At 41.5% G+C, this 16,742-nt stretch overlaps 1 protein-coding gene across 2 annotated transcripts in view; it reads left to right on the top strand.

Annotated features, from left to right (window-relative positions):
• trpm2 (transient receptor potential cation channel, subfamily M, member 2) overlaps nt 1–16,384 on the top strand; it is a 39,251-nt gene extending 22,867 nt beyond the window's left edge. For both annotated transcript variants that reach the window (XM_061971490.1, XM_061971491.1), the window contains exons 12-18: nt 46–110; nt 11,289–11,315; nt 11,385–11,471; nt 11,552–11,630; nt 11,701–11,802; nt 14,282–14,395; nt 14,532–16,384. In XM_061971490.1, coding sequence (XP_061827474.1) covers nt 46–110; nt 11,289–11,315; nt 11,385–11,471; nt 11,552–11,630; nt 11,701–11,802; nt 14,282–14,395; nt 14,532–14,648 — 591 coding nt within the window. In that variant the 3' untranslated portion in view covers nt 14,649–16,384. The remainder of the gene's footprint in view (nt 1–45; nt 111–11,288; nt 11,316–11,384; nt 11,472–11,551; nt 11,631–11,700; nt 11,803–14,281; nt 14,396–14,531) is intronic.
• Nucleotides 16,385–16,742: the final 358 nt, after the last annotated feature.

The raw sequence follows: 16,742 nt of genomic DNA, 5'->3' as shown, positions 1-16,742 counted from the left end.
TTTGAATTTGACCAAACATTTTGTGTGAATTTTGTTGTGTTTCAGGTCAGCTTCAGCTCATACATGCCTTCTTATTATTGCTCAGAGGACAAAGGAGACAGTGTGGATAGGTAGGACTTTTGTTGTTTCCTATCCCGTTTTTATGCCTATCATGTGCGGTGGAATCTGCAAAGTTGAAATGTGCCTCCAGTGCAGTTTGGATGGAAGAGTGAAAAAATGTCATAGTTTGGTTGACCGCCATCACACTCGGTATCAGCGGATTGCGCAACAACAACAGAAATTCATTTTGTTTTGCTTTGATTTGGGGGTTTTTCGAACACATTCCAAAAGATGTAGTTCGAACAAGATGCCAGATGTTCGCTTATCGATTTGTTCAACAAGCATCACGTTTTTAACATTGGGCACTTTTTCTTTTTGCACTTTTTTGCTATTTTCTTAAAGGGGAACTGCACTTTTATTTGGAATTTTACCCATTGTTCACAATCATTATGAGAGACAAGACCACATGTCTTTTTTAAAACGTATTATTATTCCATCCATCCATCTTCTTCCGCTTATCCGAGGTCGGGTCGCGGGGGCAGCAGCCTAAGCAGGGAAGCCCAGACTTCCCTCTCCCCAGCCACTTCGTCCAGCTCTTCCTGTGGGACCCCGAGGCGTTCCCAGGCCAGCCGGGAGACATAGTCTTCCCAACGTGTTCTGGGTCTTCACCGCGGCCTCCTACCGGTCGGACGTGCCCTAAACACCTCCCTAGGAAGGCGTTCGGGTGGCATCCTGACCAGATGCCCGAACCACCTCATCTGGCTCCTCTCGATGTGGAGGAGCAGCGGCTTTACTTTGAGCTCCCCCCGGATGGCAGAGCTTCTCACCCTATCTCTAAGGGAGAGCCCCGCCACCCGGCGGAGGAAACTCATTTCGGCCGCTTGTACCCGTGATCTTGTCCTTTCGGTCATAACCCAAAGCTCATGACCATAGGTGAGGATGGGAACGTAGATCGACCGGTAAATTGAGAGCTTTGCCTTCCGGCTCAGCTCCTTCTTCACCACAACGGATCGATACAGCGTCCGCATTACTGAAGACGCCGCACCGATCCGCCTGTCGATCTCACGATCCACTCTTCCCTCACTTGTGAACAAGACTCCGAGGTACTTAAACTCCTCCACTTGGGGCAGGGTCTCCTCCCCAACCCGGAGATGGCACTCCACCCTTTTCCGGGCGAGAACCATGGACTCGGACTTGGAGGTGCTGATTCTCATCCCAGTCGCTTCACACTCAGCTGCGAACCGATCCAGTGAGAGCTGAAGATCCTGGCCAGATGAAGCCATCAGGACCACATCATCTGCAAAAAGCAGAGACCTAATCCTGCAGCCACCAAACCGGATCCCCTCAACGCCTTGACTGCGCCTAGAAATTCTGTCCATAAAAGTTATGAACAGAATCGGTGACAAAGGGCAGCCTTGGCGGAGTCCAACCCTCACTGGAAACGTGTCCGACTTACTACCGGCAATGCGGACCAAGCTCTGGCACTGATCATACAGGGAGCGGACTGCCACAATCAGACAGTCCGATACCCCATACTCTCTGAGCACTCCCCACAGGACTTCCCGAGGGACACGGTCGAATGCCTTCTCCAAGTCCACAAAACACATGTAGACTGGTTGGGCAAACTCCCATGCACCCTCAAGGACCCTGCCGAGAGTATAGAGCTGGTCCACAGTTCCACGACCAGGACGAAAACCACACTGTTCCTCCTGAATCTGAGGTTCGACTATCCGGCGTAGCCTCCTCTCCAGTATTATTATTCTAAAGCCGATAAAAAACACTTGGCAAATGTGAGTCACCGTTGTAGTCTTCAAAGCCCTCTAAAACGACTTCAAAACCTTACATCAACGTTTTATATACCATATTTTCCGGACCATAGGGTGCACCGGATTATAAGGCGCATTGCCGATAAATGGTCTATATCTTTTTTCATTTATAAGGCGTACCGGATTATAGGGCGCATTAAAGGAGTCATATTTTTTTTTCTTTTTCTAAATGTAGAAGACTTCCTTGTGGTCTACATAACATGTAATGGTGGTTCTTTGGTCAAATTGTTGCATAGATGATGTTTTACAGATCATCTTCAAGTCGCTTTCTGACAGTCGTTTCCGGAAGCGCCATTTTGTGGACGGTCTTATTTACGCGGCTCATCTTCGACAGCGTCTTCTCCCCGTCATCTTTGTTGTAGCGGTGTAGCGTGCAAGGACGGGAGTAGAAGAAGTGTCAAAAGATGGAGCTAACTGTTTTAATGACATTCAGACTTTACTTCAATCAATCACGGAGCAGCATCTCCTCATCCGGAAACAACAACATCGGAAATGTGTCCCGTGAAAGACCGTCCGACCGGAACTCTAATAACTAAAGTTCCTTGGGTGAATAATGTAAATTCACTATACCGGTATGTTGTAGCGCTTTAATGGCGAGTTCACTGACAGATATAAGTAAGATCTTTACACTACTTTATATTAGAAATGGTAACAGTGTAGGATGAATGTCACATAACAAGAAGATGGAGAAAAAGAAGAATCTTATCGACTACGTCGTTGGTACGGACTACAAAGGCGGACACGCGCAATTTTTCAGGATTTATACAGATCCCAAATACAGATCAGCAGGTACTAAAAGGTAAGAAAAGTTGCTTTTACATAATATTGCGAAACAAAACGCCAGATAATATGTCTTACCTTATACACACACCGTAACAATACTCGTATGTTTAATGCGCCGACAATCCACCAAGCAGAGCGGCTTCATAACTTACCAAAGTCATACTAAAACATTTTGATAGATTTTTGAGCGCCGTGTGTAATGTTCTATATTTTCAATGGAACATATAAAATGTTGGTAGTGATATTGCCATCATACCGCTTTCCACATATCTCTTATGTTTGACTGCCCTCTACTGGTCACAATTATCATTACACCATGCACCAAATAAAATTGCTTGGAGGTCGGTGAGCAAAACCAGAATTATTCCGTACATTAGGCACACCGGGTTATTAGGCGCAGTCGAGTTTTGAGAAAATGAAAGGATTTTAAATGCGCCTTATAGTTCGGAAAATACGGTACATACTGCAAGTCTATACATAATGTAGTAACAGACACGTTCATAACAATATGTAATATGTTCAATATTTGCCATATTTTTATCATTTTAATCATTGCCAGAACTAATTCCTCTACGCATTTATTTCATTACCCCAGCAGCGCACTTCCGACTTCTGGCAACAACTGTGTGTCCTACTTCCAGAAACAAAGGCGTGTGTGTCTTCTAATCATGGCAGATTCGGTAATAAACCACAGAGACGACTATTTTTGGACAAATAAGGATTCACAACCCTATCTTTTTTAATCTGAATATACGGAGGATGAACGACTGCTTCTAGAAGCCAGCACGAAGGAAGCGCGAGACGTTAAAGCAGACAGAAGCCGAGAGAGGTGAAAGTGAATCAAAGCTGCAAATTGTGGAATTTGAAGCTATGCTATTTCGAGATAAATGGAGCGCTTACCAAAATAAACCTGAAAATGTCCCCTGCCAGCTAGACCATCGAGTGACATGCAGCACGTCAAGTGTGTATCATGACAGACAGCATACACTGTCGAGCTAGCTGTGTACAAACAAAACATGAAATGTGGGCTAATACCTTACAGATACTGTAATATGATTGTTCATGTTTTTCAGTCAGTACTGATTGGTGTCTTATCGCATTGTGTTGTGCTTTACAAACTCAAACGCGTTTCCTGCTGACATAGAAGCTAGCTTATCTTTTGCCGTAGTTGGCTATTACGCCGACGTGTTATACGCTAGAAAAATAATTCCTCAGTGTTAGCTCTTACAATAAGAATGTCGCTACAGTTTGGTTATTATACAGGTTACGGAACGTAAATGAAGTATTGTTGACGGTTTCTGAATAAATTTTTAAAGTCAAGTGCATTGCTCGTCACCAAGAACGAGCTGATTTTTATATGTAAGAATGCAAAAAAAACAACACCTTTTGTCTTCTTGTCTCTCAAAATGATTGTGAACAATAGGCAAAATTCCAAAAAGTTCCTCTTTAACCCTTGGGGATCTCCCAAATGTGGTAAATGTTATAGGTCGCGGGGACATGGAAGGGTTTTAGCCATAAGGTTCTTAAATGTAAGTCATATATAATATTTTTTACTTTCAACGCATAAATCTCTAGATTAAGGTCGGATCTATCTGTCAATATAGCCTTTTTTGCCCCTTTTTGTCAAGGCAAACTAATTTTTTATTGGCAAAAACACAAACATGCTATATTTGTGCACGCATAGTATATTTGTAACCACACAATCCACACAACTCTTATGTCACTACCAACATTGTTTTTATTACATATAAGTTGTTGGCAGATTCACAGCAATTATGCGTCTAATATGAATAAACGGTACCCTGGCGGTATCAAGTGGTTGGGGGGTCAACTTACACCTCTAATAGGATTTTCACTTATTTCAAAGGGAAATATTTGGATTCATTTTGTTTTCATGGAAAAAGCATTATAAAAGAACAGGTTTTCCAGTATATCGAAAATGGCCATAATAAAAAGGAGTCAATGGGGGACAAAAGGGTCCCGGCATACTGGCCAACCTTGAGACCTCCGATTTTGGGAGGTGGGGGTGGTCGGGGGTGGGGCGAGGCCGTGGTTAAAAGGGGAGGAGTATATTTACAGCTAGAATTCACCAAGTCAAGTATTTCATATATATATATATATATATATATATATATATATATATATATATATATATATATATATATATATATATATATATATATATATGGAATGGATGGATATATATATATGTATATATATATATATATATAAATAAGAGAAATACTTGAATTTCAGTGTTCATTTATTTACACATATACACACACATAACACTCATCTACTCATTGTTGAGTTAAGGGTTGAATTGTCCATCATTGTTCTATTCTCCGTCACTATTTGTCTAACCATGCTGAACACCCTCTCTGATGATGCATTCTGCTTCGTCTCCTTGTTGTGTGCGCAGTTGTGCACTGCACTCTCTAGAAGTCGTAGATGTTATTGTCACATATGCATGTACAGTAGATGGCAGTATTTTCCTGTTTAAGAGTGTCACAACATTGCTGTTTACGGCAGACGAACTGCTTTACGGTAGACGAAAAAGTGACTGCTGTTGTTGTGTGTTGTAACCGCGCTGGGAGGACGTTAATGAAACTGCCTAACAATAAACCCACATAAGAAACCAAGAACTCGCCCTCGATCATTCTACAGTTATAACGTGATTGGGAAGGCACGCTGTTTATATTGTGGGAAAGCGGACGTGAAAACAGGCTGTCGACACGTCACTCAGGTCCGCCTGAATTTTGGGAGATTTTTGGGAGAAAATTTGTCCCGGGAGGTTTTCGGGAGAGGCACTGAATTTCGGGAGTCTCCCGGAAAATCCGGGAGGGTTGGCAAGTATGGGTCCCGGGGAACTCCAATGTATATTCACTCAATAGCTCATGCTAAAAATAATTTAGCAAAGCAAATTTTGTGATCAATTCCTCCATAACTCCTGTGGCTTTATTTAATGTCCCTAACACTTAAAATAAACATTCTGTTGCATTTTGTCATCTTCAAAGACTCATAAAGGTCCCAGGTCTCCCTTAAGGGTTAAACAGCCTCAACAACGGGTAAGAATAGAAGAAGAAGAATTGAATCTAGCAATATCACATCAGTTGTAGTACAGTCTTTAGTGGGAGTGTTTTCACATTTTTTTTGTTTCATGGTGGTTCACTTATTTTTACACTTGTGTGCAAAAACCTGTATTATACATACACTGTAAACATTTTCCATGATGAATTCACAGCAAATTACTGGCTAATAACTGCATTACTTTTACAGTGTCATTAACTGTGAAACATCATTGCAGCAATTTACAGTACCCGCAGAGCTGTGATTTTACGGTTAATTACAACTAAATGCTGTAATTTCACATATGTACTTTTCAGAGTTAATTTTTCCCTCGATTTAACAGCATACTGCCACTTATTGTACAAGAGTGTGCAATGTAGTCTACATTTTACATTACAGTTTGAATTGACAGTCATTTTTTGTGATATTGCAGAGGGTTATGATTACAATAATTTACTGTGAAATAGCAGGTACAGGTCATTCCTGTGAAATATAAGGATATTGTAATTTTACTGTAATTTTTTTTAATCCCATCAATCCATTTTCTACCCCTTGTTGGTCTTGGGGTCGCGGGGGTGCTGGCGCCTATCCCAGCTGCACTCGGGCGGAAGGTGGTGTACACCCTCGACAAGTGGCCACCTCATCCCAGGGCCAACACAGATAGACAGACAACATTCACACTCATATTCACACACTAGGGCCTATTTAGTGTTGCCAATCAACCTATCCCCAGGTGCATGTCTTTAGAGGTGGGAGGAAGCCGGAGTACCCGGAGGGAACCCACGCAGTCACAGGGGGAACATGCAAACTCCACACAGAAAGGCCCTGAGCCCGGGAATCGAAAACAGATTTGTAATGTTACTATAAATTATGTTTATTTATTTATTTGAATTAGGACAATGCATATTCATCAACATAGAGCAACAATGTAAATATGACAGAGTTAGCACAATAGCTAATTTTAATCCTTTGTCCTAAGGCAGGTTAATACAGTAAACATTCAACAGGTCATGATACAAAAGAATACATAAATCACAATACATTACACATTACAAGCATACCATAACCACAGACCACGGACAAAAACTAAAACAAACAAAAACAACAAGTGAATAATCTAATTTTGCGTGCATGTCTGATTAGTTTTCAATCACTGTTTCAGTGCGGTTTTAAATGTTAAATAGGTGTCACAGTTTCTGACATGAGCTGGCAGGCAGCCTGTTCAATGACTGTTTTCCTCTGATAGACCCCACCATTTGGCCAAATTTAGTCCCGTGCCTTTGTATGTTGCAGTCCCTACTGGTCACTGCTCTGGTGTTTACTTGACTGCTATTTTTTTTTTTTTATATTAATAACATCTATCAAGGGAGGGGGAGCAAGTTTATTTAGAACTCTAACAATGAGGCAAACATCCATGTAAATCTGATAATTATCTAAATCCAAAATATTGTGCTTACTTAAAATGTTACAATAATTATACTTTCGAGGCTTTTTGTCCAGAATTTTTAGTGGTCTCTTGATAAAAGACTTTAGTGGCTTCAATATATTCTCTGAGGTATGGGACTAAGTTGTATAGCAGTAGTTTATGTGGCTGAATAGCATACCTTTGCCGTGAGAGAAGGTCTAATGTGTTTAAAATTGGATAGATTAAACTTAATTATATGTTCAATTTTCTTAACATGCTGCTTGAAATTTAAGTTGGAATCAAAGACTACACCAATATATTTTTATGTTAATGCTATGGTAATTGGGTTGTACTTGTATAGCGCTTTTCTACCTTCAAGGTACTCAAAGAGCTTTGACACTATTTCCACATTCACCCATTCGTACACACATTCACACACTGATGGTGGGAGCTGCCATGCAAGGCCCTAACCACGAGGAGCAAGGGTGAAGTGTCTTGCTCAAGAACACAACGGACGTGACAAGGTTGTTAGTAGGTGGGGATCGAACCAGGAACCCTCAAGTTGATGGCACGGCCACTCTTCCAACTGCGCCACACTGTCCCCTATGAAATCCTGGTAAATGTTTTGGTTTATCCACATTATTTCTGCACGTGTACAGTATTCCGGTTTAGAACAAAACATTTAGGCAGACTTTTTTATGCTCGATATGCACGGTGGAACAGGGGTTAGTGCATGTGCCTCACAATACGAAGGTCCTGAGTAGTACTGGGATTGATCCTGCGCTCGGGATCTTTCTGTGTGGAGTTTGCATGTTCCCCCTGTGACTGCGTGGGTTCCCTCCGGGTACTCCGGCTTCCTCCCACCTCCAAAAACATGCACCTGGGGATAGGTTGATTGACAACACTAAAATTGGCCCTAATGCAGTGATTTTAAACCTTTTTTGAGCGAAGGCACATTTTTTGTGTTGACAAAATCCAGAGGCACACCACCAGCAGAAATCATTAAACAACGAAACTCAGTTGACAGTAAAAAGTCGTCGCAATTGTTGGATATAAATTTAAACCATAACCAACCATGCATCAGTATAGTTCTTGTCTCAAAGTAGGTGTACTGTCACCACCTGTCACATCACCCCCTGACTTATTTGGAGTTTTTTGCTGTTGTCCTGTGTGTAGTGTTTTAGTTCTTGTCTTGCGCTCCAATTTTGGTATTTTCCTGGAGCAGTTTCAGGTCTTCCTTTGAGCGATATTTCCGATTTTGTCGATTGTCATGTCATGTTCGGATGTTACATTGTGGACGCCATCTTTGCTCCACAGTAAGTCTTTGCTGTCGTCCAGCATTCTGTTTTTGTTTACTTTGTAGCCAGTTCAGTTTTAGTTACGTTCTGCATAGCCTTCCCTAAGCTTCTGTGCCTTTTCTTAGGGGCACTCACCTTTTGTTTAATTTTGGTTTAAGCATTAGACACCTTTTTACCTGCACACTGCCTCCCGCTGTTTCTGACATCTACAAAGCAATTAGCTACCAACTGCCACCTACTGATATGGAAGAGTATTACACGGTTACTCTGCCGAGCTCTTGACAGCACCGACACTCAACAACAACACATCATTTACAGACTATAATACTGGTTTGCAAAAAATATTTTTTACCCCAAATCGGCGAAATTAGATAATCTCCCATGGCACACCAGGCTGTATCTCACGGCACACTAGTGTGCCGCGGCACAGTGGTTGAAAAACACTGCCCTAGTGTGTGAATGTGAGTGTGAATGTTGTCTGTCTATCTGTGTTGGCCCTGTGATGAGGTGGCGACTTGTCCAGGGTGTACCCCGCCTTCCGCCCGGATGCAGCTGAGATAGGCTCCAGCAACCCCCGCGACCCCAAAAGGGACAAGCGGTAGAAAATGGATGGATGGATGGATGGATGACCCTAACTAACAAAACGCAATTAATCCAGGAATTGAGATTCCCTATTGTTTATCAAGGAAGTTATAGTCATGTTCGAATATTTAAAGTAATGCAATTGAGATACATTTACATGACAAATATGCCTCAAAATAAAGTCACACATTATTTGGAGGTATACATGCTAACTGTTACTTCCTCAAAGTTAAGGGAGATCAAACGATCTACAGTCATCCCACACCACTATTTTGCGGCTTCACCACATCACTGATTTTGTTTGGATACTTCTTGATTTTTTTTCTTGTAAATGCTACAATTTGTTGGTCCTAAATTCAACATTTTCAGGCATAACAATGGCCTAATTAACTAAAAATATCAATACTACAGGAGTATTGGCCACAAGAGGAGACCAAACCAATCAGAGTATGCTGTTCAGTATCATGGCCACTGATTGACTCAGCCTTAAGCATCATTACTAAGTTGTATTAAAAGAGTATACGAGTGACTAAAGTGTGTAATTTCATATCTAGTAATCTCTCATAATGTTAACATATTTAGAACGTCGTAAAAAGTTTTTTTTACGCTGTAGCTATGAAAATATTTGATTTATCATTAACGATTCCTACTTTGCGGAAATTAATATCTTGCGGTCATGTCCGGAACCAATTAACAATGATAAACAAGGCATGTCTGTAATTTTATTATTTCCAATTATTAAAATCTGCTACCCAAACACACAAATCGGACATCAAGAAATATCTTTTGCAACGTCGACCTTAGTGAAAAAAGTTTGAGAACCTCTGTCTGTCTATCTGTGTTGGCCCTGCGGTGAGGTGGCGACTTGTCCGGGATGTAGCCCGCCTTCCGCCCGATTGCAGCTGAGATAGGCTCCAGCACCCCCCGCAACCCCAAAAGGGACAAGCGGTAGAAAATGGATGGATGGATGGATGCTCTAAGTATCACCTCAGAAAACACTTGGCCCTCCAAGTACCGCCATAATGACCAATAGTAAAATACAGTAGCATATTAGGCCTAAGTATTCATAAAAACAAGGCAAAAGTTTTATTGAACAAGTATATTTAATATTTTGGTCACTGTAACAGTACACACCATCGGTGTTGTTAGGCCTATTTTAGGGGGGCTAAAGCCCCCCTAAAATATTCTTAAGCCCCCCTAAATAATTTGGTGTTTTTTTTTGTTTTTGTTTTTACAAATAAATGCCGACATATTCATTATAAAGTGGCCCAAATATGAGTTTAAATAAATAATCATATAACCTGTTATTATTCACTCAGTTTCCCCTCACTTAGTAGCGTAAGGTAGAGAGCCCCTTCCGTGCGTCGGTATCCAATCCATTCCACTTGTTCATATAGAAAATGCCCACATCACTCAAATTCCAGCCCGCATTTTCTCTGCGACCTTGCTTGCGGTCCTGCAGGTGTACGAAGCACATTATCTTCCTTTACAATGAGTGAAGCTGCACAAAACCTTGTATGTGCAATTGTAAATCATTTATTTTTTAAGTTTTGTGTTTCTTGTAGAATCTATATAAAGTAATATACATAAGCCTATTGTTAAAATAATGAAAAAAACATAATTAAATATATTTGTTTTATTGTATTGTTACATTAATAGCTGTTTTATTAATATAGGATGGCTTGTTAAACATTTAATAGGATTTTCAGAGGGAGGAAAAACCAAGACATTTAATATAAAATGTAAAATGAATAAATACATAAAAAGAAAAAGAAAATATATGGTTAAAAGCCATCGTCCCGGGGAGCATTTCATTTCGTCCCCTGCATTTTTTAAAGATAATAATAATAACAATGAATAATTTCTAAGTCTTTGTTAGCCGTTTGTGAAGTTTTGTGCTCGTGCGTAACATTCGCTCGCATCCTGTGCATCTCCTGGGGGCAAAGCCCCCCCTGTCCTTAAAAGCTAGTGACGCCCCTGGTACACACAATGCACAAACATCAACTGGTTGCTGCTGCTCACTGCTCCTCTCACCTCCCAGGGAATGATCAAGGGTGATAGGTCAAATTCAGAGAATAATTTCGCCACACCTAGTGTGTGTGACAATCATTGGTACTTTTTTTAACAATGATACTCCCAATACAGTGCATATTTACAGACTTCTTTGGCATACCACTAGATGGAGGTCAACGTTTGAGAATCACTGCCTAAGAGGTTCCATTGTTTAAATGAGGATGTCTAGCAAAATTGACCTAAAATACATTATTCCTGTTGTCTTCCTTACAGATCAGAATCCATCTTGGGCAATTACAGGTACGGTTCTTCATAGTCTATTTTATTGTTGGCAATGTAGTCTCATGAAGTGTCTGATTTCCTTTTTAGAAACCCTGGAGGGAGGACTGGCATCAGGGGTCAAGGTTCACTTGACAATTTGGGTCCAAATCTGCATGTAGACCTTGTGATTACACGGTGGGTTAAAAATCAAGCAAGTGAAAGCGAAACGTCCTCTTACTGGGTCTAGTAATGGTCTAACGGGTTTCTTTCCCTAGTGTGCGAGACAGTGGACGGTCTGTTTTGGAGTTTTTGGCTGTTGTAGATGAGCAGCAACAGACCCTGTTTCTACCTGGGGTGAGTCCCACTACTGAGCACGGATTTTTACTAACCATTTAGCTCACACCTCTCTATTCATCCCCTGTAGGGACCGGTCCAATCTGTGGATCGGCTGCCGGCGGCTCTGATGAGAATCATAGGCAAGAACCTGTATGAACAATTACTTGAAAAAATTGCTGAGGGATCACCGGTAGGTCAACAATTTGGTTAGTAAACAACAGTAAATAACATCCATTTTCTATCGCTTGTCCCTCTCAGAGGTGCGGGGGGTGCTGGAGCCTATCCCAGCTGCACTCAGGCGGAAGGCAGGGTACACCCTGGACAATCAACACATAATTTCACACCTAAATTAATAGAAAAATAATCAAAACTAGAAAATTCACGCGGAAATTTTGATGGGCCTGCTATCTGTGCCCTCTGACCTCTGGCCGGGGGTCGCCGTAAGCCGCCGTACTTATTAGATGGTGCTGAGTGAGTTTTAGGTGTAACATAAGAGAGCCACAGACCTAGCCTAAAACCGTCGCATGTTTAGACAAAAATGATAACACGTAGCATGTGTGCTAACGATAGCATGATAACAGTCAGCATGTTTCATATACTAAGTGATACGACTCAAAGGTATATGGCTGCTGAAATAGAAATAAAAGAGTAAAATTAGAAGAAAAAGTTAGCATGCTTAAGTTAGCTGGGCAGCATGCTATCGTTTGCATGCTAACAGGTAACAAGTGTCACATACCAAGTTTTATGACTCTGGGTGAAACGGTCGCAAAACTAGCTAAAAATGTTAGCATGCTAATGTTAGCATGCTAGCAAGCTAACGCGAGTATGATAATAGTTAGCTTGTGTCACATACCAAGTTATATGACTCTAAGGTGTATGGCTGGGGAATTAGAGAAAAATGACAAAATTTAGCAAAGAAAGTTAGCACTTTAATGTTAGCATGCTTAGGTTTCACGTACCAAGTTGCATGACTCTGGGGTAAACGTTTGCAAAACTAGCGCAACCGTTTTGCAATCGCTAACGTTAGCATGCTATCAGTTAGCATGTGTCACATACCAAGTTATATGACTGTAAGGTGTATGGCGGTCTAATTAGAGAAAAAAAACATTGAATTAGCTAAAAAGGTAGCATGTTCATATTACTACGCTAGCATGCTAACATTAGCATGCTAGCGGTTAACAAGTGTCACATACAAAGTTATATGACTCTAGGGCAGGGGTCGGCAACCCAAAATGTTGAAAGAGCCATATTATAACCAATTATACAAAAAAGTAATCTGTCTGGAGCCGCAAAAAATTTAAAGACTTATATAATTATATATATACCGAGGGCGTGTTACCATCATTATAACACTTAAGTGTTATAATGATGGTAACACGCCCTCGGTAGGTTGTGAGTTCAAACCCCGGCCGAGTCACACCAAAGATGATAAAAATGGGACCCATTACCTCCCTGCTTGGCACTCAGCATCAACGGTTGGAATTGGGGGTTAAATCACAAAAAATGATTCCCGGGCGCGGCCACCGCTGCTGCTCACTGTTCCCCTCACCTCCCAGGAGGTGATCAAGGGTGATGGGTCAAATGCAGAGAATAATTTCGCCACACCTAGTGTGTGTGTGTGACAATCATTGGTACTTTAACTTTAACATGATGTAAATATGCCTGTGTAGCACTCCATAACAAGTCAACAATATCAACAAAGCTCACCTTTGTGCATTCACGCACAGTATAAAATGTTTGGTGAAGAAAATGAAACAAAGAAGGAGTGGCATAAAACATATCTTTCTGTGGCAGTGTCGGAGAAAGTTGTACATGTAAATAAACTGTTGAGTCACAGTCCATACAACGGTGAGTTCAAGGGCCGCTGAAATTAGTAGGACAAAACAGCGCTCGCCAAATACTCTCATTAGTGAAGCATAAACACAAACATATTAAACAGTTGGCTTTGTAACTATTAGGAAGGTTTGTGCCGTGTTTGTCCTCCTACAGAAACCATATTACAACAAAAAATATATTTTTCACCCCATTTTTTCCATTTCCATACATTTTGTGAAAAAGCTCTATGGAGCCACCAGGGCGCTGCTCAAGTGCCACATGTGGCTCTAGAGCCGCGGGTTGCTGACCCCCGCTCTAGGGTTAACGGTTGCAAAATGAGCTTTAAAGCTATCACTTTAATGTTAGCTTTAAAGCTAACTATAAAGCTTTAAACTGTACTCATGTAAACTTGCATACAGTTAGCATGTTACAAATACCAAGTTTTATGACTGTAAGGTGTATGGCTGCACATTTAGACAAAAATGCGTAAAATTAGCACACAAAAAAAGTTAGCACGTTGATGTTAGCGTGTTGAAGCATGTGAATGGGCGCTTGCATTGCAGCAGACCCATAATAAAGGAAGGGATTTAATACACTGTAAATGAATAATTAAAAGCTGGCATAATGTATTCATACATTCAGAATGTAGATTAAGCAATAACATATCATTGTTTTATGTTGCTGGGTGTTGTTGGTATTGCCAGTTTTTCTATGCTTCTGCTGCCAATAATTGGTAAATGGTCATTTAGTGTTAAATTTAACTTTACTCTTGATTAGTTCCTCCATGTAGGAAAAATAGTTGGAAAATAGATTTGTGTTCAATCTCTAAATCCAGTCATTTATTTTGTGATCAGGTGTTTGAGGGTTACGTGGACGACATCAGAAACACAGATAACGCCTGGGTGGAAACCACAGTCCTCGACCTTCACCTGGACCCGAGCGATGATTCCGAGGATATCATCAACATGGTGAGAGTGCATCCGTTTGCCACAAGATCACATTTTTACGAGGTGGATACTGCAAGTGAGGTCTTCATCCGCATGCCAGACTGTCCTCTCAGCGATGCTTCAGGCCATAACATGGATGTTGTGATGACCCTCACAGGTGGCGTGCAGCCATGGCTCTCTACAGTGGCTGGAGGTCAGCAGCAAAACCAGACTTTGCTCCGAGCATAGTGACTCACTGAGGCGGGTCGTCATGCGGCATAATATGGACTCCTAATTCGACCTCGCGGTGGAGCTACAGCCGTGGGTCGACTTTTCCTCGGGCATGCCGTTTTTCCTCAAAGATTACACTCTGTTGCACTGAAAGCACTTAAGTCACATTGTTACAATCTGCTGCTGCTCACTATCAAGTTATTGAAAGCATGAACAATCTCCAGGTACACTATATTGCCAAAAGTATTTGGCCACCCATCCAAATGGTCAGAATCAGGTGTCCTAATCACTTGGCCCGGCCACAGGTGTATAAAATCAAGCACTTAGGCATGGAGACTGTTTCTACAAACATTTGTGAAAGAATGGGGCGCTCTCAGAGATTTCCAGCGTGGAACTGTCATAGGATGCCACCTGTGCAACAAATCCAGTCATGAAATTTCCTCGCTCCTAAATATTCCAAAGTCAACCTTATTTTAAGAAAAGTGAAGAGTTTGGGAACAACAGTAACTCAGCCACCGAGTGGTAGGCCACGTAAACTGACAGAGAGGGGTCAGCGGATGCTGAAGCGCATAGTGCAAAGACTTTCTGCACAGTCAGTTGCTACAGAGCTCCAAACTTTATGTGACCGTCCAATTAGCCCACGTACTGCATGCAGAGAGCTTCATGGAATGGGTTTCCATGGCCGAGCAGCTGCATCTAAGCCATACATCACCAAGTTCAATGCAAAGCGTGGGATGCTGTGGTGTAAAGCACATCGCCACTGGACTCTAGAGCAGTGGAGACGCCTTCTTAGGAGTGATGAATCACGCTTTCCCATCTGGCAATCTGATGGACGAGTCTGGGTTTGGAGGTGGCCAGGGGAACGGTACATTTCGGAATGCATTGTGCCGAGTGTGAAATTTGGTGGAGGAGGAATTATGGCGTGGGGTTGTTTTTCAGGAGTTGGGCTTGGCCCCTTAGTTCCAGTGAAAGGAACTTTGAATGCTCCAGGATACCAAAACATTTTGGACAATTCCATACTCCCAACCTTGTGGGAACAGTTTGGAGCGGGCCCCTTCCTCTTCCAACATGACTGTGCACCAGTGCACAAAGCAAGGTCCATAAAGACATGGATGACAGAATCTGGTGTGGATGAACTTGACTGGCCTGCACAGAGTCCTGACCCGATAGAATACATTTGGGATGAATTAGAATGGAGACTGAGAGCCAGGCCTTCTCAACCGGTCGAAAATTCCTATAAACACACTCTGCAACCTTGTGGACAGCCTTCCCAGAAGAGTTGAAGCTGTAATAGCTGCAAAAGGTGGACAGACATCATATTGAACCCTATGGGTTAGAAATGGGATGGCACTTCAAGTTCATATGTGAGTCAAATACTTTTGGCAATATAGTGTATGTTCTTTACGTGAATGTTTCTGCTTCATGCTCCCAGGTCACTCCTTAATATACATCTCTCCGTTATCCATAGACAGATGTCCAACAATTTATCACAACAGTATCTTGGACAATATAATAGCTGAAAATGCGCAGCACTTTAAATAAACGTACTTGCTGAAAGCCATTTCACTGGCTGCAGTGTTAGCAATGGAAAGGAACAGAACAACAATCCTGTATACATGCACTGTGTAGTGATATGTTCCTCTGCAAAGGCAACCTGAATGTTTACTCAGTATTACTATAAAAATGATTTTCTTCAAATAAAGGGCCCCTTTGAACACCTTACCCTTAACAGATGCCTGATAGTCTTTGATACATATCTCTTTATTGGAATATATTAGATTTTAGTGTGTGTGTGTTTGAATGTGGGATGTATATCAGTTTATTTTTTAAACTTTAAATAAGTAAAGGCTTTTGCAGCACTGAAACCACCAATTGTCACCTTCTTTTGAACACCCACGTGCTAATGCATGCTACAGTTTCGTGATCCATTTGATACATGTGTTTATTGTGAAAGTTGCATATTGCAGTGCTACAAACAAGAAAGTTTGATCATATTACGTCTATACTGGCTTCCTGTGCACTTAAGATGTGACTTTAAGGTTTTACTACTTACGTATAAAATACTACACGGTCTGGCTCCATCCTATCTTGCTGATTGTATTGTACCATATGTCCCGGCAAGAAATCTGCGTTCTAGGAACTCCGGCTTATTAGTGAT

This window comes from Nerophis lumbriciformis, linkage group LG13 (genome assembly GCF_033978685.3).
Source record: "Nerophis lumbriciformis linkage group LG13, RoL_Nlum_v2.1, whole genome shotgun sequence".
NCBI lineage: Eukaryota > Metazoa > Chordata > Actinopteri > Syngnathiformes > Syngnathidae > Nerophis > Nerophis lumbriciformis.
Note: the sequence above shows the minus strand (reverse complement) of the source record. Positions and strands in the feature narration are given on the sequence as shown.